The 22,719-nt window shown below is 42.4% G+C and overlaps 2 protein-coding genes across 3 annotated transcripts in view; one reads left to right on the top strand and one right to left on the bottom strand.

Moving 5' to 3' along the window:
• Nucleotides 1–23: 23 nt before the first annotated feature.
• Nucleotides 24–17,721, bottom strand: wrnip1 (WRN helicase interacting protein 1). Its single transcript, XM_062530399.1, has 7 exons — nucleotides 17,098–17,721; nucleotides 16,112–16,306; nucleotides 12,964–13,205; nucleotides 3,089–3,312; nucleotides 1,298–1,453; nucleotides 850–929; nucleotides 24–662 (listed from the first exon to the last, which is right to left on the bottom strand). The coding sequence occupies exons 1-7, from the start codon at nucleotides 17,719–17,721 to the stop codon at nucleotides 381–383; spliced, it is 1,803 nt and encodes a 600-aa protein (XP_062386383.1). The 3' UTR covers nucleotides 24–380.
• The window catches only part of mylk4a (myosin light chain kinase family, member 4a), a 28,284-nt gene continuing 18,766 nt past the window's right edge, over nucleotides 13,202–22,719 (top strand). Inside the window, exons 1-2 of one of the 2 annotated variants that reach the window (XM_062530397.1) lie at nucleotides 13,202–13,367; nucleotides 18,211–18,385. In XM_062530397.1, coding sequence (XP_062386381.1) covers nucleotides 13,312–13,367; nucleotides 18,211–18,385 — 231 coding nt within the window. In that variant the 5' untranslated portion in view covers nucleotides 13,202–13,311. Of the gene's footprint in view, nucleotides 13,368–18,210; nucleotides 18,386–20,243; nucleotides 20,467–22,719 lie in introns of those variants that run through there. The other variant, XM_062530398.1, reaches the window with a different exon arrangement.

Genomic DNA, 22,719 nt, shown 5'->3' with positions numbered 1-22,719 from the left:
ACATTTTGTTGTGAAAATATTTATTATGATGATTGTGAAAGCAATACCGGACATAATATACATTCATTATATTGATCGCACATTTCTTAATATAATTGGAGTTAGACATTTTTATACAATTACACAATTATTTTTGGTCACAGGATAAAATGTCCAAATGAAAACATTATATGCATTCTGCATCTGCCTTTTTTTTGCAAAGCCAAGCCAAACAAAAGAGGCTGAAACAACTCCAAAGAGCAGATCCATTAGTAATGCATTCAAGAAGTGTTGCCACCAATGCACTAAACATCAAGCAATCCACTGACGTTTCATTTCAAGTGTCATACTAAGAGCCGACATCCATCCCCAGAGGAACATCCCTCTAGCCAGAGAGGACATTACTTTTCAGTGGGAGTCCAGGTAAAGAAGTTAATCCCATGCAGCTCCTTGGGCAGGTACTCCTGCTCCACCTCAGAGCTGAAGGCAGGGTTGTACTTGTAGCCTTTGGCGTAGCCCAAGTCCTTCATGAGGCGGGTGGGGGCGTTGCGCAGGTGGAGCGGTACCGAGGGTAGTGGACCGTGATGGTTCCTCAGGCTGGCCTTCACATTATTGTAGGCCTTGTAGACATCCACTGACTTGGGGGCCCGAGCCAAGTACACCACACACTGGGCCAGAATGACCTGGGAGTGGGAGAGCACGGGAGAGAATAAAAGGTGAGATGAGCAGGCTAGCAAAAATATATCCAAAAAAAAATGAAATATGAAATGAAAATGAAAATAAATAATAAATTCCAGTCATTTATGTCTGGGCCATGAGGGGCTTGTGGATTGTGTGTAGGCGATCAAAGCCAGTCTGAGCCAGTCTCACCTCGCACTCAGGCATGCCAATGAAGTGGCAGGCCTGGAAGGCAGACACTGCCTGAGGCAAGGCAGCGGGGTCAGCCAAACCTGCAAGAGACACACACAGACAATAACAATGAGACCGACAGAGAGGAACAGAGCCCACGGATGAAGGGAACAGAGAGTGAGAGGAGGGAGAGAAAGAGACATGGGAACAAACACCTGGGGACATGGTGTACTCAAACACAGCTCAAAGTCAAAGACAAAAAAACAGCGATAGTGTAGCTATCAACTCAGTCAAGGTCTGACTGGAGTTTCACCATCTACTTAAGCAGAATATCCTTGCCACTGACTACCAGTGTAATGCACACTGTTTTAATAGCTGTAAATAAGTCGACATTTACGATCATGTACTACCAGAAGGTAAGTGGAGTATTAAGAGGCAAAACAAAAAGGTCAGAAGGCCGGTCACGCACCTACGTCTTCGCTGGCAAAGCGTACCAGCCTGCGTGCCACATACAGAGGATCCTCCCCTCCCTCCAGCATTCGGCCCAACCAGTAGAGGGCAGCATTCTCGTGAGAACCCCGTAAAGATTTGTGGAGTGCAGAGATACAGTTGTAGTGCTCCTCACCTGTGAAGAACATTAACAAGCACACACATTACTTTAAAAAATGGATGAGGTACTGCCAAAGCCTGCTTTACTCATATGGAACCAAGTATAATATTTCTGGGAAAGTGTTTTGAGAGATTTCCACGAGAAGACCATCTTCTGCTCTGTCAGATCAACTACAAACTGCGAAAGTCTACTGAGATAATAAGATAAACTCTTGTTAAAGAACTTGGCTTCACACACCTTGTAAGGGTACAATGCTGCTACGCTTACATAACACCTGAGGTGCTGAAGCAGTGATAAATAATGAACACCGAAGGTCTTCCAAGAAGGTCTTTAAATATTACAAACGCGCCCCTAATTCATTAGTCATCCTTAACGGGATGTTTAAGCGGTGTCTCTGAAGAGCGGGACGCGACTTTGGGGTACAGTAAATCTCCCCTCGCAAGGCAGAGCCCAACTCCTCTTATATAATGTGGCTGTTTCTCATCTCCCGGGGCCCAAGGTCTGACAGCCAGTGATCCGCGGAGGGATGAATGCTAAGGCAGAGCCTCACACAGCATACGGGCTAACGCACATAGTTCAATGCCGGTGATGACACACAGCCTTGTGGAAAGATCCAGACTGCAATTCAGCGCTCTTCAAAGGGTTTCCCCTCTGTTTTTTTCCCCCTTTATTTTTTAAAATCCAGAGTACAGGGGGGGGGGGGGGGAGAAACATTGAACGCAGTTGAAAAAGTCAGCGGGAGAGTCAAATGAAAGTCAGGGAAACATCTGTCTGTGTAAGTCGTTTATCAGGGAAATTGCAGGAGGAAATGACAGATCATTAAAGTGACTTGTGGCGGAGTGGTGGAAAGAGTAAAACAGGGCTAACAAAATGTGGTCTTTGAGAGATGGCGCTCGGTAAGATGGCGAGAGGAGGAGAGGATGTGTATTGCAGGGAGATGAGCTGAAGTATGTACTCAATGCACCCAAAGTGGGGGGGCAATCCAATGTCCCAAACAGCATGGGTCAGCATTAGTGTGTTGTTAACATGGCTATTTACAGAATCTGTCTCTGAGGAGAATCTTGAGCTCTGCTGGGGGCTATGCTTAAGCAAGACCCTTCCTCTGTAGATACGCCATGCCAGCTGATAGTCATTTATCGTGCCCTTGGCAGCGGAGCTCCCTTTGGGTTAGGGTGCCTCGTTAGGGCCGGGACATCCTTTCTGCACGTAGGCCTGGATTTAAGCAAGGCTCCAAGCGGCGTGGGTGTTTATCTGTTGCGAAGACTCACAGTGTAGAGTTGTAATTATGACTGATGATCTCCTGACTGACCAACAACTGATGGAGTGTATGCTTTCACTGAAAACAACCAAACAAGCAAACTCCAACCCTGTTGGTTATTTGGTTTTGTAATTCATCTCAAAAACACATCAGTAATTCTTCTGCCAATTACAATAATAGAAAGAGACTTGTTTGCCTCAAAGTCGGGTATGTATTTGTAACATTGTGAAATCATCTGATGTGATGTACAGTATAGACAAGTCAACAACAACAACAACAACAATCAGTAAAGCACAAGTTAACACCATACGCTTAAAAACATTATGAATGCACAATAACAATCAAGACAATAAACCAACAAGTATTATGTAGAGGAGAGATGAGAAGCTCACCAGCTTTGTCATAGAGGATGTGGGATCTCTGGAGGCCCTCTTTGACATGGTCCTCTTGAATGAGGATTTGTGTGGCGTCTCCGCTGGGGTCCGGCATGCCTGTCCTGTGGGCAGCCACTCGGGCCTGCACGGCCAGCTGGAGCCCGTTGAGTCCAGCACGGGCATCGCCATCGCACAGGTGGGCGATGGTATCCAGGGCCTTCTGCTCAATGCACACCTGAGGCCTGCAGATCGACACAACACTGTCTCATCAGACAATCACATGGCAAGAAAAATCACTGCCAATGTACTCTCCACAAAGAATGGGTTACACATTGACATGAGACTGCTGATGAGACATTCGCCTTTGAAAGCTGTGAGGAAAGTTAAAATAGCAGCTTTCTGTAATGTGACATTCTTGGTGAGTGTTACAGACCATTTTCTCTGAACAATAAAAGAAATGCTTTTCTCTTAAAGTGTTTGTGGTTGACAAGCCTGCTCTACCCATTAAGTATGATGTGGGTCATCTGGCAGGTCATTTCGGTGTTAGCAGCACAGCCCTCAGCCGGCAAGTGTTTTGAGGGCAGGCCTAGTGAGCTATATCTGTAAGGCTGATTAATTCCACACTAACATTTAGTGTCCTGGAGAGAGATCAGCACGTGGCTCACGTCACGGGAGAAAATGTGGGTCACGTCTTCCTACCCGTTTAGCAATCCCCTTCCAATATATATATATATATATATATATATATATATATATATATATATATATATATATAATCAGATATACCTGATAAAAACAACCTTATGAAGTAGCCCTATTTAGACTTCTATTGCCCCCCTCTGGTTGTGTTTGACTGCCTTGGCGTGGACTGCGTGAGACCTCTTCAATTTCGCTGGTTAAGCATAGATAATTCTAACCATGTCCACACCCTGTGTTGGCAGACACCATTGACTTGACGCCGCTCTCTTCTCCCTTACAAACTCTTGCACGTGGACAGAAATGGGATCTTTGTGTGTATTAAATCGCTGTCCTAGACAAAAACTTCAGTAAAACACATGGACGGCTCAAACATCAAAACCCTAACTTATGTTTGCTTAATTTATGTTACGTACTGTACATGGTTTGTGTGATTTTCAACTTTCGATGTGACAAAGCTTACGAAAGTAAAAGGACGTACTGTAGGTTCATGGGCTATTTGTGTCATGGTGGATTTATTGCCCCCTAAACCCTTTCATCCTTACCATCAATGCCACAGATCAAAGGGCTATGTAAAACCCTGAGGCTCTATGAAAACAAAGGGCTACAACAGAGTTATACTCAAACTATTGCAACCTGAGTATGGAAAAATAATGAATATGGTGACCCTCACATCCTTGAGCTTGAGCTCATCCTTGCCATCACCTGCTGGAGAACAAACAGATGCTTTGAGCTTATCTGTACAATTTAATGTACATGTACATGTAAATGTAACGGTATTTATCTGTCTTACTCCGTAAGCAATAAAATAAGAATCAGTGTTAAAATTCTGAACCAATGGTTGATAATAATCATTTTGAGTCTTTTGAGCTTGGGGTTTTAATCATTAATCAAGACTAATTTGGACAAGTATCCTATTCTTTGAATTTTTCTTGTTTTTAGAACTATGTTTACATTTTCATTCGTTGGACTACTTCAAAGAAGAAGAGTTTGCATTTTTGCAGTTTGCAGTGGACATTTCCATTTGTGAATTAAATTGACATTCTGTGTTTAGGCTGTAGGTATAGGTTAGTATTTGATAAACATGGACAAAGGCCTGTTTACAAAAAGCTTTTACTATCTAAACACATAATCACATGTACACATGTATGATGGCTGTGATTAAAGCTCATTAGAAACACCATGATGCGGAGTCAGAAAGTTAATTCCATACAGACGTATTAATGTGTCTAGCCAATCTAGGGCAGTAGGTTACATATAAAAAGTTGTGTGAAGTCAGTATCATCGAGCTGAGATTCGAAAGTCTATAGTGTATATAAGTTTATATCGAGGACAAAGGCCTGCTTCAAAAAACATAAGCTCTACCTAAACATTTAGGCACATGTGCACATGTAAGATGGCTCTAATTAAAGCTCATTAGAAATGGCATGACGACGAATGATGGGGATGATTTACTAATGTGTCTACCAGATCTAGGGCAGTAGGTTACATATAACAAGTTGTGTGAAGCCAGGATCATTCAGTACCCAGTATCATCGAGCTGAGATTGCTTAAGTCTATTAGCCACCAAAAACAACTTTTGGCTCAGCGGATTCTCCCTGACATGGAGCTGGGCTGGAGTAGAAGCTGCCAGGAGGTTTTAACCATTGGTTAAGACTCATTTGTGTCCTTTGGATTTTTCTTTTTTTAAGACCTGTTTTAACATTTTCATTTGTTGATCTACTTCAAATTATAGGTGTTTGGCTTTTCCCTGACATTTTCATTTGTGAATTAAAGTGACATTGTGTTTAGGCTGTAGGTACAGGTTAGTATTTGATAATGGTCAGGTTAAAGTTTTCCTGCTTGCATTTCGCATGACTCTCAGCTGCAATATTAATGCATGATTGGTGGCCAGAAAGGCATTGTCAAATGTTTATACTTTCATACAGTCATTTACATTGTTTATGCAAATATACAGCGAAACATTGACATGATGCCCTTGTCAAAGTTGCCAACCCCTTGTATTTTCTGGACTATAAGTCACACTTTTTTTTCATAGTTTGGCTGGCCCTGCGACTTATAGTCAGGTGCGACTTATATATGAAATTGAACATGTTTTTGAATAATTCCAAAATGAAAGAGGAAACATTATTGTCTACAGCTACAGATGGGTGGCCTTTCACACCTTCTCATCATTAATATTAAAATGTTGGCCTCTGTGTCTAGTTACAGCCTCTGTCTGTTCTTGGTCTTGGATTTTGTGAATACATTTATGAATAAATGCGATTTATAGTCAGGTGCGACTTATACTCCGGAAAATACGGTAAGTATTTACACATTTGCAAGGACAAGGGCCTGCTTCAAAAAACATAAGCTCCACCTAAACATTTAGGCACATGTGCACATGTAAGATGGCTCTAATTAAAGCTCATTAGAAATGCCATGACGACGAATCATGAGGATGATGATTTATTAATGATGATTTATTAATGTACCAGATCTAGGGCAGTAGGTTAAATTTAAAAAGTCGTATGAAGTCAGTATCATTCAGTATCCAGTATCATCGAGCTGTGATCCGAAAGGCAATCAGCCACCTAAAACAACTTGTTTGGCTCAGCGGATTCTCCTGACATGGAGCTGGGCTCGGGCAGAAGCTGCCAGGAGAGCAGCATGTGAGAATAAAGGCAGGGCGGCGTGAGGGGAACAGGATGTACCGTTGAGTGAATGACCCCATGGTGCCGTGACAAAGTGAGAATGGCAGACGATCTGGACCTATGCCCTTGAGGAGCAATGTGGGTCACAGTCTTACACCTTCTCAGCTCTCCTCCTCTGGTTCTCATTCTTCAGGACTAATTGAAAGACTTGCACATTTACAGCCTATATAAACACAACTGTCAAATTTCCCAGTCACATTCTCAGTGCTAGTGTCACCCAAAGTCTGAATACCTGAAATCAGAGACTAACACTCTGTTTACAGAACATAATTAACATCTCACCACAGCTAAGTGGAGAATGCAATGCTTGTGTATACGTATCCAAAAAGGCACACTTCCATCATTGGTGGGTGTTTAGTTGTCATCCTATTAATTACGTCCTATAACACTATGAGTGATATTGCCTCTTCGCTTTCTTCAAATCAATGAGGCCTGAAAAAAGGCCTGGCCCTGCCATCCACGCAACAACACCAGTCGGGTTAACATGGACAGTTCTTTTTTTTGCCATAACAAAACTTCCAAATGAAAACTTTGTGTCATCTGTTTACACGAGGTAGGTTCTATTCTATCAGGTGGTTATATAGGCTCTTGAATCTTTGATGGGAAGATTTACTGCTTTGTTTTCGCTTGAGAAGCTACTGCAGGCAACATGACTGACCGTATACATGGCTGTGCAATCGGAATAAAAACAGAGTAATTCCGGTTAAAATTCCAAAATTGGATCAGCAATTTTATTCCAATCATCGTTTATATGTACCCTGGAATCCAGAGTTCTTGCAAGAGCACAATTTGAATCGTGTCCGCAAGATACAGTACTCTGGCAACGGGCAATAGTTGGGGTAAACTTTATGTTTACCCAACCATCTGGGGTAACCAATCAAATCTGAGATTTTCAAATGCATGCTTGGTGCCACCTCTCGAGTTGGGCCAATACATTATTCGTGGCCAGACCCTTAATCTGAAAGATTACCAGGCCTCTGGATTTTTCAGGCTAGTTTATGTGTCATTTTTATTTAAATGTATTGATTTTTTTCAGCTCTAAAGAGATTAAAAGTTTCCATGTAAACCCACCCACTGTCTACTAACATCCAGTTTAATAGGTTTGTTTTACAGAGACAATTTGTTTGCTTATCAACAGGGTCAAACGCTACCACCACGCACATCACACACTGTGTGTAGGGCACCAAAGGGTACCAAGGGGCGTCGAGGGCACCACATTTAGCCAATAAATATAAGCAACTTTACTTCAAATTGCTTTTCAGTATCTTCTGAACATTTACAATGTAAAAGTGCAGCAACAGCATGTTACATGCTACTGTAGGTTGATAGGGGTCTTCTCAATCTCCACTATGCAGCAGGTCTAATTTTAACTTTGTGCTACTCCATTTAAATGGGAACATATCTTGAGCACACAAGAGAGAGAGGGGAAGGAGAGAGAGAGAGAATGGCAGGTTACAGATGCCTTGTCATTGTTGATAACTGACATCTCCTTTTTGACAATAAGAAAAATGTTAAAGGAAATTATGGAGGCAACAACAGAATAGAATAGAATAGAATGGAATATATATTTTTTGATCCCGTGAGGGAAATTCAGTTCTCTGCTTTTAACCCAATTTAAACAAATTAGTCAACACACAGCACACAGTGAACACACAGTGAGGTGAATCACACAACCCAGAGCAGTGAGCTGCCTGCCCAACCAGCGGCGCTCGGGGAGCAGTGAGGGGTTAGGTGCCTTGCTCAAGGGCACTTCAGCCGTGGTGGACTGGTCAGGGACCGAAACCGGCAACCCTCCGATTACAAGCCCGAAGCCCTAACCAGTACACCACGGCTGCTCCTCAGACAAAAAGTCTACAGGAGATTTTGGAGTTATCCCATTCCCACTACTGACCATTTATAAACGGTGATAGGAAACTTTAACAGGCTGCACTCACTGTTTGGAAAATGGATAAGAATATAAAGAGTAGCCTTTGCCTTTGTGTAATGGTCTGGTCTGCTCTCAAATTTGGTGGGTGTCATCCTAATGACACGAGTGTGTGCAGAGCCAAATCTCATGTTATACGAACAAAAAATGCCACATCTACGGGCTGCACTAATGCTTCTGAATCAATGAATGCTGTTCACACCAACTTAAAGGGACACTTCACCAATTAGCATTAAGCTTTGTATTAAAAAAAAAGTCATGTTTTTGAATGGTCGTCCATCATTTCCTCAGTTTGCCCTGAGATGGGAGAAATACGGATTTCAATGTTGAACTTCCTGCTTACAATGAATTAATTAAAAATCGTCATTTTACATCATTTTAAGCAGGAAGTCCTATATGTTTGTCGAGGAGGTGAGTGAGACTACAAACGCTTTCCTCATTTTTCCAAGGGGGGCTAGGGGTGGGACCCACTCACACTACAGACGTGGGCGGGTCTTCACTTGCAGAAACTAAAATATGTAGTCGCCATCTTTGTTGGAAGCTAAGCTAACAGGCTAGGCCCGTAGCCTGCGGAGAACGCTGATAAGAAACTACCATGGCGGATGGTAATTTTTAAACTGATATGACAAATGGTGACATCTGACATGGGAATGTGTAAAATGCGATTAATGATGGTTTGCAAACTAGCAATTTTTTAAAACATTCATTATGAATAACAGGACCTTCGATATATGGCCACAAGATTGAGCTCAACATAAAAGAATAATCGTTTTAACTTTAGAATCCTTACTAAGGCCAAAATGTTACATTAATGAGTCCAACTGTGTGCTGTTACTTCCTGGCTTGGTACAGCAGCGAAGAGCAGTGAAATGTGTGGAATTCTGAGAGTTGTTGGCTTTCATTCACATGAGCCAAAAATACATTTTCGGCTTTTACTCCCACCTCAAAACACCAAATGGCCAGCAGCGGCTTATCAACCTTAGATGTAAAGGGCGCTCAAGGTAGTCTTGATAAGCATCAGGTTTTTGTAGACATACACAGACAGCTGTGCAGCGATAACCGGATACATGCACCTTCCATAAATACAACCTAGATGGAACCTAAAAGAAATATCACCTCTGATCGACACAACCGATAGCTCAAGCTACATGAAATGCACATGTGGCGTAGGACCCTTCAGTGTTCTATTCGTGTGGCTACTCCATAAATCATCACATATGAAAATATACCTTTGACCTTTGGTTTACTACGATTCTGTAATGCAGTAGGACATTCCAAACAACTTCTCTGATTGACTGCTAACGTTAACCAGTGGATGAGTGACAGTCAGTTAGATGTTTTGGTACACACAGAAAGCAATAACACACACATGAAGAGCAACAATTCCTTGACTGGAAATCCTTAAATCTTAATTCAACATTCAAAAGTGCAATTATTTTTTTTTCTTGTGTAATATCTATGTAAAAAATCATGGACTACTATATGTACGATATGAATTACCAATGTGCCCCCCCCCAAAAGCATAAAATCTATTACCAAAGAAAGAAAATGCGTAGACAACACCATCTGAAGTGAATCAATATCATACCATGCCTATTCATGGGTTTCATCAGGTCCCTTTCCACAGGTGTAGTAATCAAGCACCATGCAGTCTGCATTGATAATCAATGCTTGATTTTATACACCTGTGGAAAGGGACCTGATGAAACCCATGAATTCATGGGTTTCACCAGGTCCCTTTCCACAGGTGTATACAATCAAGCACCTTGATTATCAATGCAGACTGCATGGTGCTTGATTGATACACCTGTGCAAATGGACCTGATGAAACCCATGAATATGCCTTGACTGCATAGTGTATAGACACAGAGTGCACATGGGTAAACTGAAGAGCAAGCTGTTTACGTTGAATGTGCTAAGCATCTGAACTTAATGCCTTCAACCTGGTCTGCAAAGACACCTCATTAAAGTCAAGCATCCTCATCACTGAAACGACCTCGGGCCTGGCTGTCAGTGGTGCAGGCGTGGAAAGGATGCCGTGTGTTTTGGGGACGCGTGCACGGAGGAAACAAATCTCACGGTCTCAGCTGGGCTCTGGACTGACCCCGCGTGAGCCAAAATGCCTGGCGCCTTTTTAGACACCATCCATCTAGCTCCCGTGACAGTTGATAGGACTGTAAAATCTGATAGGGAGGCTGCGCTGCTGCCAAGAGCCGCCATTTTTTGCTGATGTCCGTTGGAAAATATCTGATAGCCCCTGTGCGTGTTTTGTTAGGTTCTATAAATCCTAATCTTGTGTTCCACATCTGCTAGAGTTGTTTCGTCGGGCATGTGAGCATGTTTGGCTATGCAACGAGGGTTTGAAAGTCAAATTCTACAACAATTAAGTGTTCAGCTATACATGACAGATGGTACGTTCCTCTACCATAGCTAGCACAGCATGACCTTTAAAATATCAAGGTCATACATTCAATCCCAGGGTGTAGATCTATCTAAACCTTACCTGAGTTGTACGTTTCTTTGGATAGAAATGCTAAGGAAATGGGTAAAGGTGAAATGCATGAGTGGTTCATTAGAAACTGCAGTGCTCAAACACCCTAGACCTTCATTACCGCCATCAAGCAGATCGGTTCCTCTTTACTAAACTTTGTTGATTTGCATTTTCACTTGTTGGAACCCATCTGATGGATTATGCAAAGACAAACAGGCTGATTTTCATCAAACTTGGTTAAAGAGAAACTATGCAGGATTGGCGATTTCATCTCTGGTTTCGGTTTCATTTTTGCTCGTTTTATGCTTGCATTTTCTCTGCAGAGCTTCCCCGACAGCTTTAGCGTGTATATTTATACATGTATAGGCTATATTTAAATATATAAATTGCAAGCGTGGTTCTTCGTCTCAGACTTCCAGATGTAAACAAGGAGCGATCGTCTCCTGCAGAAAGTTGCATAGGGTGTCCTTAAGAGGTGGAGCATGGGCCAAGCAGGGAGTCATTGCATTTTGGAGTGGATCCGGATCAAGGGGCCGTTCAGGCACTTTACCTCACTTTTAACATAATGTCTCTTTAACATGGCAGACTTCTACTCACCTAGTTGAAATAGATATGTTATTTTAAAACTTGCCACCACAGGAGAGATGTTTGCTACAAGGTGATGTGGGAAATGACTTAGATTATAACATTTCAATCATATCACCCTGTCCTAAGGCACAAACAATATCTGAAATCTGGACACCCCTTGTCCGAGGGGACATCTTACTGGTGAGTGATGAATGGCATTACAAAAAACACAAACCAAATACCCCGCTGTGAAGAGCTTAATCACCTGAGACATGATCTACAATGGCAACAGTTCTGAGCTTACCAGCATAACTTGAGGACAAGCGGGCCCTGATACTTTCACATTGTAGGATGATGATGGAAATACAGCATCACCTGCTGTGCTGATAGCCAACTGAGAGCTGGCAGCTAGTGGCAACAAAAGGAGAAAAGGTCACGGTGACCGTCGTGTCAACGAGGCTTTAACTTGTCAGTCCAATGAGATGGAGTGACCACCACTCATACTCATGGAGGCACAACGACTGTGGTTTTAATTTCAAATTAAAATCATCATTATTATTGCCTCGGTCGGTCGGTCGGTCGGTCGGTCGGTCGGTCGGTCGGTCGGTCGGTCTGTCTGTCTGTCTGTCTGTCTGTCTGTCTGTCTGTCTGTCTGTCTGTCTGTCTGTCTGTCTGTCTGTCTGTCTGTCTGTCTGTCTGTCTGTCTGTCTGTCTGTCTGTCTGTCTGTCTGTCTGTCTGTCTACAAGATAACTCAAAAAGTTGGATGGATTTCGATTACATTTTCAGGGAAGGTCTGAAATGACCCAAGGAAGAAACCATTACATTTTGGGAGTGATCCTACCACCATCTTGATCCAGAAGGCGGTAATGTTTTCGCTTGGCCTAGTAGCTTTTCTAGTCATTATTATTGAGTCAAGAAAAAGAGAACAACCGTTTATGTTAAGAGTGCAGACCCATTTAAAAGCAAAGCAAAACCAACTAAAAGACTTGTATGTGGACCTATAAATAAACATAAGACATCAACTAAAGAATCTGGGTTGCACTAATTCAGAAGGAGTTAAACCGATTATATTTTTGGACATCCCATTTCAAAATACAAAATAATGTGAAACAATCAGGCAGTCCCCTGTCATTTGAAACTCCACTCCAACTCTGGTGACCTCTGTTTACTATAAGAGGCTGCCATGAATCTCAAGGCCTAGATTCATCTCCTGCCAACGTTTTACAGCTTTCTCAGTTACCCTCTTCTCCCGCCTCCTCGAGGATGGCCTACTTATGGACAGTTAGGAGCAGGGGCCAAGACAACTGTCAGCTGACCCAACCAATCACACTTCCAGCTGACTAATAAATTACCAAAATACATTGTGGGGGGGGACACCTCGTGGGAGTCACAGGAAACCCCCTTGACCAATCAGAGCTCGGAACGTGCGTCAACATGCCATGCGGCCTTACTAGAATTCCACACGCTCCGTAATAATAAGAGCGCATTCCCGGGTGGAAGGGGGCATGTACACACACTTACTCTGACTGGTGTGCTGCAGAGGCCAAACGGTCATCCTCTCCATCGACAACTGGAACGACTTGTATTCCCAGAGCATCCACAGCTCGGTTCAGGATTGAACCCATTGCTTCCACGGACAAACGCTCCAGCACTATCACACGGCATCGGCTAAGCAGGGCGCTGTTCACTTGGAACGAGGGGTTCTCAGTGGTCGCCCCAATCAGCGTGACTGTTCCACACTCCACGTGAGGGAGGAAAGTGTCCTGAGCAGAGAGGAGAGAAGGAGTACCCATAAGATACACCAGAGGAGAGAGAAAAGAGAGAGAGAAGACAAAAAAACAAAAGAGGAGAAGAAACAAGAGATCAATAATGGGAGGAAAAGAGAAGATGACATTGAGCATGCCCCAAGTGGCAAAATATCAGGGGTGAGTGTGCCATCGCCACAGGGCAAACTCAATTGTGAAAGGAGGTCAATTACCTAAAGTTATGATAATGCAAGACTGAAGTCCTATATAAAAAGTAAACAGTATTAGTGAATAAGATGAACACATAGCATATTGTAATTGTTATCCTATTCCTCCTCCTATTCAAATTTGATAGTTAATTCATCTTAATTACATTAATAAATTAATGCATTTCTACACACTGCACATGTGGCACTGTTGCTGTAAACTGTTCTGATACTGATGTGCAGGGGCATAAAGGTCAAATGTCAGGGTTCAATGTATAGTGTTAAACTCTACTTTAGGGTTGGGGTCTGTCAGGACTTATTTTCTGATATTAATCGTTGGACAATACTTTATCCTTTACACATACCATGATGATGGACTATTATAGAGCCCTTAACAAATTTACACATACAATTCTTCACACATTTATATTTGGATCTCTAAAGCAAATCTTCTACAGGTTTTACACAAGCCTACAGATATTCCAGCTTTTGTTATCCGATTTTCTTTTGCTAAATAGATCAATTCTTTTTTCTAAAGCTCAAGTTTAGAGCAGGTCCATATTTATGCTCATCCACTGTACTGTACTTCTATCTATTTATAACCGCCACCAGGTCCATTTTCACCACAGTCTGGATTAGTGTAGGTATTTACTGACCATGCAGAAATGTCTCGTTGTGACAAAAGAACAAATCTACTTTTAAACCATTCTGTCCATCACTCAGATTCAGATTCCAAGAACAAGCTAAAATGGACACAAGATACATAAACACAAAAGGGAGCTGCAGCTACTGTAACATTTCAGGCATTGTCTATGTGTATTTTTAAACATTTTAACAATGGCTTTGACCTGGCAGACAGACTGCCTTGAGTGCCTTGCATGTCCATTAGGGTATCCCTGGGGAGTCCATCCATCTACACTGACAAGGACTAAATAAAGCCCCGTCCTGGATTATAGAGTTGCATCCTTAAAAAAAGGCTGTGACATTTATATCGCATTTCTACCCGGACTGAATGCACATACTTATTCTGGAGTGTTGAGAAACAGGAAATAAGCTATCCATCTGGTCAACAGTTCTAATTACAGTAATGACCTCTTTCATTACACCTATAAGACACTTTTTGCTTACATGTGGGCATGAATGCAAATGCAGACATCTGCACATGATGCTTTGTCTATGATAATGATACAATCTGTAATCAAAATATTGACAGTTCACAGCAGCCCCTATACTGAATCTGACTGAAACTGAACGTGTGAGAGTGTAGATTAGGTGTCATGCAGATGCCATGTAAACGGCTGCTGAGTGTACTTTTGACATAACAGTCCATGCAATCTCAATGGAAATCTTTAGCGTCATAGATTTAGATTAGATAATTACATAGATAAAAGATCAAATAGATTTTGAGGGTCATTGTCAGCTGCTCGCTCATAGACGCCTTAGTGGTTGTAGTAGGGCTGCAACTTAAATAATATACAGTGGGTATAGTAAGTATGCACACCCATGCTAAAGTTGACTAAAAAGAGGAATATAAAATCATCTTTTGAGAATTGATTGTAATGCCTTAATTCAAAAAATGAGTAAAAATCAAACCGCTAAGGACACTAATTTTCTTTCTGATTGAAGAATGTATCGTAAATAGATAAATGTTCTTCCTTAAACACAGGTTGCATAAGTATTTGACCCCTATGTTAAATTCCCATAGGAGCAGGAGGATTTGTCATATGTTTTTATTTTTAAAGGCCAGCTATTTCATGGATCCAGGATATTATGCATCCCGATAAAGTTGCCTTGGCCTTTGGAATTAAAATAGCCCCACATCATCACATACCCTTCACCATAGCTACAGATTGGCATGGTGCTTTTTCCAGTTAGCCTATTAGCCTGTTTGATGCTCATTGAGCTCAATGCAAATCAAACAGGCTAATAGGCTAACTGGAAAAAGCACCATGCCAACCTCTAGCTATGGTGAAGGGTATGTGATGATGTGGGGCTATTTTAATTCCAAAGGCCAAGGGAACTTTATCAGGATGCATAATATCCTGGATCCATGAAATAGCTGGCCTTTAAAAATAAAAACATATAAAAAATCCTCCTGCTCCTATGGGAACATTTATCTATTTACGATACATTCTTCAATCACAAAGAAAATTAGTGTCCTTAGCGGTTTGATTTTTACTCATTTTTTGAATTAAGGCATTACAATCAATTCTCAAAAGATGATTTTATATTCCTCTTTTTAGTCAACTTTAGCATGGGTGTGCACACTTACTATACCCACTGTAGTTGAGTAATTTGTTCTTTTTTTTTTTTTAAACAATTCTAACAATACCTGCCATAAAGGTGACCTGTGTCTATTTGTTAGGAAAGTATCCGATTGAAATATATTGATGTGGAGAAATACATCCACTTAACTCGATGGTAGTTCACTAGTGGTAGTTCAATTGAAAAATTACTGCCTTCACTATGCATCCTGGACAATTATTTTCTCCAATTACTTTTCCTTCACAAGATCTGAAAAATAAATTGCCTTTAATTACTACCATTTCTGATCTTTTTGCTGGTTCACAAAGCCAGAATGTTCATCTGTTAAATAAAATTAGTTTTGAGGCACATCGGCGATTTGTCTTTTTTCTAAAAAATAAAACAACTGAATGAACATCCTCCAGGAGTGGCGATTCCATTATTTTTTTTGCCAGGACTTGTGCTATTGCATACCTGCTGGGACTTATTGAAGCGATGGATCTCGTCGATGAAGAGGACAGTCTTCCTCTTAAAGAGGCGAAGCTCATTCTGGGCCTGCTTGATGACCTCTCGCACCTCATTGATGGATCCACTGGTGGCAGACAGTGTCACAAAGCGCGCAGTGCCATTCTTTTTACCGCACTTGGCGATAATATGAGCTAAAGTTGTCTGTGAGGAGACAGTTTGAAAAAGAAGCTATGTCAGTAAGCAACATCAATGTGTAATTCCTTAAAGGGAAATGCAAGGTTGATGCCACTGTACAACAGACACATTGTGAGACAACAGGAAATTGTGAGATATGAACGTATAGTGAATGACTACTAAGGATTTTTATGAGTATATTTCTGATTTTATGTGTGTGTAGAGGTGGGGGGCAAGGGGTAATGATAGGGTACAAATATAGGACAGCCAGAGAGTGTCAAGGTTCTGTCCTTCAAACATGCACAAGTGGCCTGCCAGCACAAGTGGCACGGAACAAGTCTTGTTTTGTGATGCCAATTTGTTGTGTGGGTAAGTTACACATTCCAGGGCAGCTGCAAAATCTCGCCTTTAAGATCTTGCCTGCCAACTGTCAACACCCACTGCTAGTGTTTCAGAAAGCATGCTTAGATGTCTATGGTATGCCAAGGGCTTCCAAATCTTAGTGGAGTCACATTAACTGTAGTGAGGCTGGGGTTCAATGTAAACAACCTTACATGAGAAAGACATAGGCTTTCTGTTTGGCTAACGTTATCAACAAATAGGCATAGCATACTTGTGCTGCAAGTGACCATGGTCGGTTTTTTTTGTGTGACAGCCACACCTTACTAAACACTAGTCAACCCACTTTCTAATGTGCTTAAATAGTGGGGAGTCAAAGCGAAAAGGTGGAATACACCTGTGACATGCAGAGAAGAGTAGTTGCCCAATGCTCATACAGCCACACTGCTAGTCATTCTTTTCCTTTTTTTGCGTGTTACCTTTCCACACCCAGGTGGTCCCCAAAGTATGAGAGATGGAATCTCCTGAGACTGAAGGAGTGACCGAAGCAATGTGTGCTCTCCTAGAACTTTGTTTTGGCCGAAATACTCCTCAAGAGTACTGGGTCGAAGTTTCTCTGCCAATGGTTTACCACTATTAAGCAACGTTAACGCACTCATACACATGTCCGTTTTTTTGTTTGTTGAAGTTAAATCCCCACTAATCGGTGTGTTCGAACGATTGTCATCACATTCATTCATAGACTTGTCATCTCGGTCCACATCACTTGCATTACGTTTTGTGGTTTTACTGGTAACGTTAGAGTCTGTACTTTGCTTGCTGGTCAAAACAGAGGATCTCTGTTTATGCTGAAACACTGTAAACATCGGCGCAGCTCGATTCGACTTCGTTCCAGTTCCCGCAGATGTGTCTCCTGAGCCACACAGAGACAACTCCTTTGACATGCGAGACTTTTTGGAAGGTGGTTCCTTGTCGGTAGTACTTAAAATCGGATTGTCATTTCCCGTCAAACAATTGTCCAAGTGCGCGTTGATAGTAGCAGGTTGAAACTCGCCCGCACACACGGGACACTGTACTGTATCGTCCGCCATGATGTATTTCATTCGCGCCAGTAGGTAACCTATGACCCGAGATATGCAACCCGGCAATAATTTAATTGTAAGGGTTTTGGTGCTTTAACCTGTTTGATTCTTGAAGGAAATATATAAATAATGGTGTATAGGTGATCGCATTTAGTTTTTGAATATAGTCAAACAAGATTTGAGGTCAAAGGGTTTCAGCTTTAGGCATTCTGGGTTTTGTAGTCTCATGTTGCAGGGAGCTGGGAGTTTCTTAAAATCAGTCAGAAACATCTTATCTTAGATCAGTGGTGGTAAAGTAAATATGATATGTTCCTATTAAGACATACTGTGTATTGTGTGACAATCATGAAGGCTACCCATTGTATAATGCGGTAGCTTATTGAATGTGGGCTTAGGCCTAGCTTAATTTACAGCCTAAGTTTATAGTGTATTGCGTAGGCTAGACTATTCTTATGGCCTACCTTGCCCTTAACTAATCACGTGAATTTCCTCCTACCAATCTTCGTTCAGGTCAGAGAAGCAGCAGAGAAAATGCAGGAGTCCTGGCGACATGTCACCCCCCAAAAAGGTGGCCCGAGCTGACGGCAAACTGACTTTCTTCCACTACCTGGAGAGGGTGGGCACCATGCGTTGCTTCTGGGAGCTCAAGCATATCGAACTCGAGGGGTTGGGAGACTTTGAAGAGGTAAGCGTCAGTTTTACTACAGCTGTTATATAGGCCTACGTCTCCCCAATGAGTCTCAACTTCACATTTTATTAGGTATATTTCCACAATGTGTCTTTCACCAAGCTCTAGGCACTTGTACATCTTCCAATTCACCGCCGAACAGGCCCTTTCCCTCTGATGAAAAATTGTTGTCGTACGCCCTCTTGTGGGAAAAAAATATGTAACAGAATGCTCCAACCTTTGGCCCTTAGACATGCTGCAAGCAACCATGCAGTGTCGCCTCGGCTACAACCATAGCCTAGTATACAGTAACAGTATAATATGCAACAGAAAACAAATATTTCTGACATTGACTGTAGGCTACTTAAAAGGGTTGATTAAGATGATCTCACTCTGCTTAAAGTATAGCAGTTCATCAGTTGTTATACACACAGCTACATCCTAAACACAATTGATGAACAGAACATCTATATGTATATAAACATTTATAAGTCACATGTATGCCTATATTTGGAGGGAGTCTTGAAAGCTAGGCAGTTCAGCAAACAGCATACAGTCAAACCTATTTGTCATTACATTTAGTTTGGATTTATATTTCTGATAGCTGTCAAAATGTCCATAATTGCTTGACTTAAAACCCGATAAGCCAATAAGCCACTGACTGATGTTCAGAGTGCGCTAATTATTATTCCTACATGAACTTCTCACTGCTACGGTTGTTTTTATCACCATCGCATAGCATACAATGCATGCAGCGCAGTGTCTAAGTTGACTGGCTGATGACAAATTGATTTCCTGCCCTTTAAAGATATAGTTCACCATAAATGTTTATCGCATTTGGCAGTTTAGTACCTTCAAAACTACTCAGTGAAGTAAGAGATATGGAGATGAGCTAAAATTAGCTCTGTGTCAGTCAATTCATTTGGCTTTCTCCATGTTGATTTATTTTGATAGTGGCCTAAAAAATGGAGGTGGGAAAGTGCATGTGAAGTACTGGAATAGTGTTTGCTGTGCCATGCCCCCCTTTTGACTCACTAGGAAAGGTTCTTTCCTGTGAAAACAGTTAGTTGTACAATAAACCTTCTGTGTGATGCAAAATCGTAATCCAAGATCCCAGAGCGCATTAGCAAGATGCCCCTTCCTGCTGACATGGACACTTCAGGTGCTAAGTGATCATTTGGCTCTTGAGGACCCTCAACATTAGAACTTTATCGTGACTTAAAATAGGACCCACAAATCCCCTTAAGTGTAGCTGGAGGAAAATCTCTTCTCAGTCTTTTTTTTTTTTTCGTAGACATTTTTGTTTTTTATTTTTACATTCATACAGTCAACAGACAGTTTGTCAGTGTCACCTGCCCTTCCTCATTGAGTGGCAGGCAGTGTATTACCCAAGACCCGCACTTATATTTATCACAGGTGCCAAATAGGTGAGAAGTCTTCGTGATTCTGAGGATAGCTTCTCTCCACCCAGCATCCACTGTAGGACTGACTGACTGGGCTGGGCTGTGTGGTGGTGGGCTGCAGGAGCAGGCGAGTGATCGAGTGATAGGACACTGGTGTTTTTTAGTCACCCCTCTTGTAGCACCTGTCACTCCTGTCACGAGGACAAGTGGCCCTGTCCTTCCCTCGGCGCTAATGGAGCTCAGAGGGGGGAGGGGGGATGGCGGGAGTGTGAGTGGATGTCGACAAGGGTGTGCGTTTTTTGGCCAGCACGCGCTCAGACACACACACACACACACACACACACACGCACACACACACACAGGCACACACACACACACACACTCACACACGTATACACCCACCCACCCACCATAACACACCCGTGCTCGCTCTCTTTCACTTGACCTATGCTGATACCAGCTAGCCCTCTGTTTAGCCTCTCGGAGACGAGACTCTCCCGGGGCTGTTCCCGAGACCAAGCTCCGAGCGTTAGAGGAGGACCAGGGAAACCCACCGTCATGGAGAGCTTCTTCAAGGGCAGGGACATTTGGATAGTTAGCAGCGTGTGCCTAGTGGCCTCCTTCCTCTGGAGCCGGCTCTGGGATTTACTCTCGTACCGAAGGAAAGGGAGAGGCTCCTCGTCCGCTGAGGCAAAGGTAGGCAGTCTCGCAGGTGTTGGCAGAAGGATGAAGAGGAAGTTACTGCCACTGTTACTAGGAACTGTGTCAAATGCAACACAATTAAAGTAAACAAATCATGATTTAAAATACATTAGTGACCACAATTACATATTTGTATGTGTTGCCATAGTTTGGACACAAGAGACAGACATCAGTGTACAATAATTGATTTATTTGTTTTTTACCTTTGCAAACAGTAAATATTTTAGGCTGACAAAATTGATTTGAACTAGAATCCGTTAGACCTTAAAATGAAACTGTACTTATGTGGTCAAAGAGTATCCTAAATCGTTGGTGTGAATAGGGTGCACGTGAGACCAGATATAAAATCCTCCCAGGTCTTTGCAGACATGGATGCTGGGTGAGGCGAGTTGATACTGAATGAGGCGAGTAAACGCTGTCAGCACCCCCGGGAGCCTGAGGGAGTGCCTGGGGTGCAAGAAACGGGACCCTGTAGGCCAAGGCTAAATCGGACTGTGAGATGTTTCAGATGAGATGAGCAGCCATATATTTATTCTCACAAACGGCACACTCCTGGCTCTCTGGCATCTCTGTGCCTTGTTGTACCAGCGTCACGGGAGGTGGAAGACCAGTGTGGTGACCTCTTGGTGAAGACAGCAATGTACATCATTTGCATAGTCCGTGCTAGACTTCGTCAGGCATAGTGGAAATAATGTGAGCAGTGTGTGGATTGTTGGAGTGCACCCCCGTCTGATGTAATCCCCCGCGGGAGAGAGGCAGCTTGCATGGCAGCGGTGTTTTGAATGGGACGTCCCCTTTGGGGCTGTCAGATGACACTCGGTATTTTATGGAGTGTCAGGATGGTTTGAGAGTCTCCTCTGTGATCATGTCATGTACCTGCTGCAGAACATCGATGGTACAGTACATTTCTGCCACAGAGTATATTAATGACAGTGTGTCACCCTGAGATAACTCTATTATTCATCTCATTGAATTTGTAGTGTTTGTTTTTGGCAAAATATTCTTCACATTTGAACTTAGCCAATCAATGACACCACTTCCATCAGTGCTCCAGAGGCAAGGCCGAAGCACAAGTTGCCCCTTATTATTGATTTGCTGTATGCCCATGCCACTTTGTGTTTCCCATTAGTCTGTGTTGAGTGCACACTGTGGTTGAGAGAATGAGGAATAGAGGAAGACTGTTAAGTTGAATTTGACAAAAATCCTCACAACTACATCCAAGTTATATTCAGCACATTGGCCAATTAATACTGAAGTTGTTCATTAATTATCTCAATTAAAGGATTAGTCATTTAAGTCTAAAGTATGCTCACCCTTCCCATCTGGCTAGCATATGCCATGAAAAACAAACCCTTTCCCTTTCCCTTTCCCTCCTTCGCCCACCTATCACCTGTGTTCTCATGTCTGACTGGCAAATAACAACCTGAGGGCCAAATCAATGGCTATGCCCTTGTGATTGATCACAAAAAGCTGAGGGTCGCTGCAAAACAACATGCATTTGTAATGCTGCTCAGGGTGCACAATAAGCCTGCCTCCCAGTCAGAAACCTTTGGGAACATCTGTCCCCATCACAAATCTGCTATTGATCACTTTTTTTTTTTTCACAAATTCACAAAACTTGAAATGGAGAGACTTGAGGCCTCTGAAATGGAGCCCTTTCTATCACCTCATTCTCGCCTCAGTGTACACCGCTTGTGGGCAGTTAATGTCAGTCAGGTAGACGGGCAGCTGTCTGCACCTCACATGCCATATCACACGGCTTTTCACTTTTACAACACACTGACAAGGGTTATGCCGATAGCCACGTAGCCTATTTATTGAACTTCATTAAAAATGGCCTAGCAGACCTCTATCCCTCGTTCGTACCAGAAGTGTGTTTTTATGAAGAGCTTAAAAGCAAAGTTGTGTAAAACCTTTCTCGGCCCATGTTTCATGGTTTGTTTTTGAAGGGGCACTCTTGTCATAATGGCTCTATGTTTAGTCTTAACAGAGACACTTGTGGAAGCCCAGGTATCTCTTTTCATGCCCTCCTCCATTGTCACAAGTAGCATATGTTGGGAAGGTCAAACGGAGCGTGTGAGGTTGTGCATGGCACATGTGCGTGGTTGCCACAACACAGACAAGCAAAAGAGAACATCTGATTGTATCTTTTCTGCTAGGTCCATATTGGTTACATTGTGAATATTCATGTCTGGTACTTGTGTTTTTGTCTGTAGTATTTGACAGGCGCTATTGTCGACTTACAGT

This window comes from Sardina pilchardus, chromosome 2, assembly GCF_963854185.1.
Source record: "Sardina pilchardus chromosome 2, fSarPil1.1, whole genome shotgun sequence".
Taxonomy (NCBI): Eukaryota; Metazoa; Chordata; class Actinopteri; order Clupeiformes; family Clupeidae; genus Sardina; species Sardina pilchardus.
Note: the sequence above shows the minus strand (reverse complement) of the source record. Positions and strands in the feature narration are given on the sequence as shown.

What these genes read in the sequence shown, in the direction of transcription:
- wrnip1 (XM_062530399.1), bottom strand. Translation starts at nt 17,721, where the DNA reads ATGAAATACATCATGGCGGACGATACAGTACAGTGTCCCGTGTGTGCG. An exon ending in GACCACCTGGGTGTGGAAAG is followed by an intron (nt 16,307 to 17,097) that starts GTAACACGCAAA and finishes GTCTCCTCACAG; the next exon opens with ACAACTTTAGCTCATATTAT. An exon ending in GCTTCAATAAGTCCCAGCAG is followed by an intron (nt 13,206 to 16,111) that starts GTATGCAATAGC and finishes CTCTCTGCTCAG; the next exon opens with GACACTTTCCTCCCTCACGT.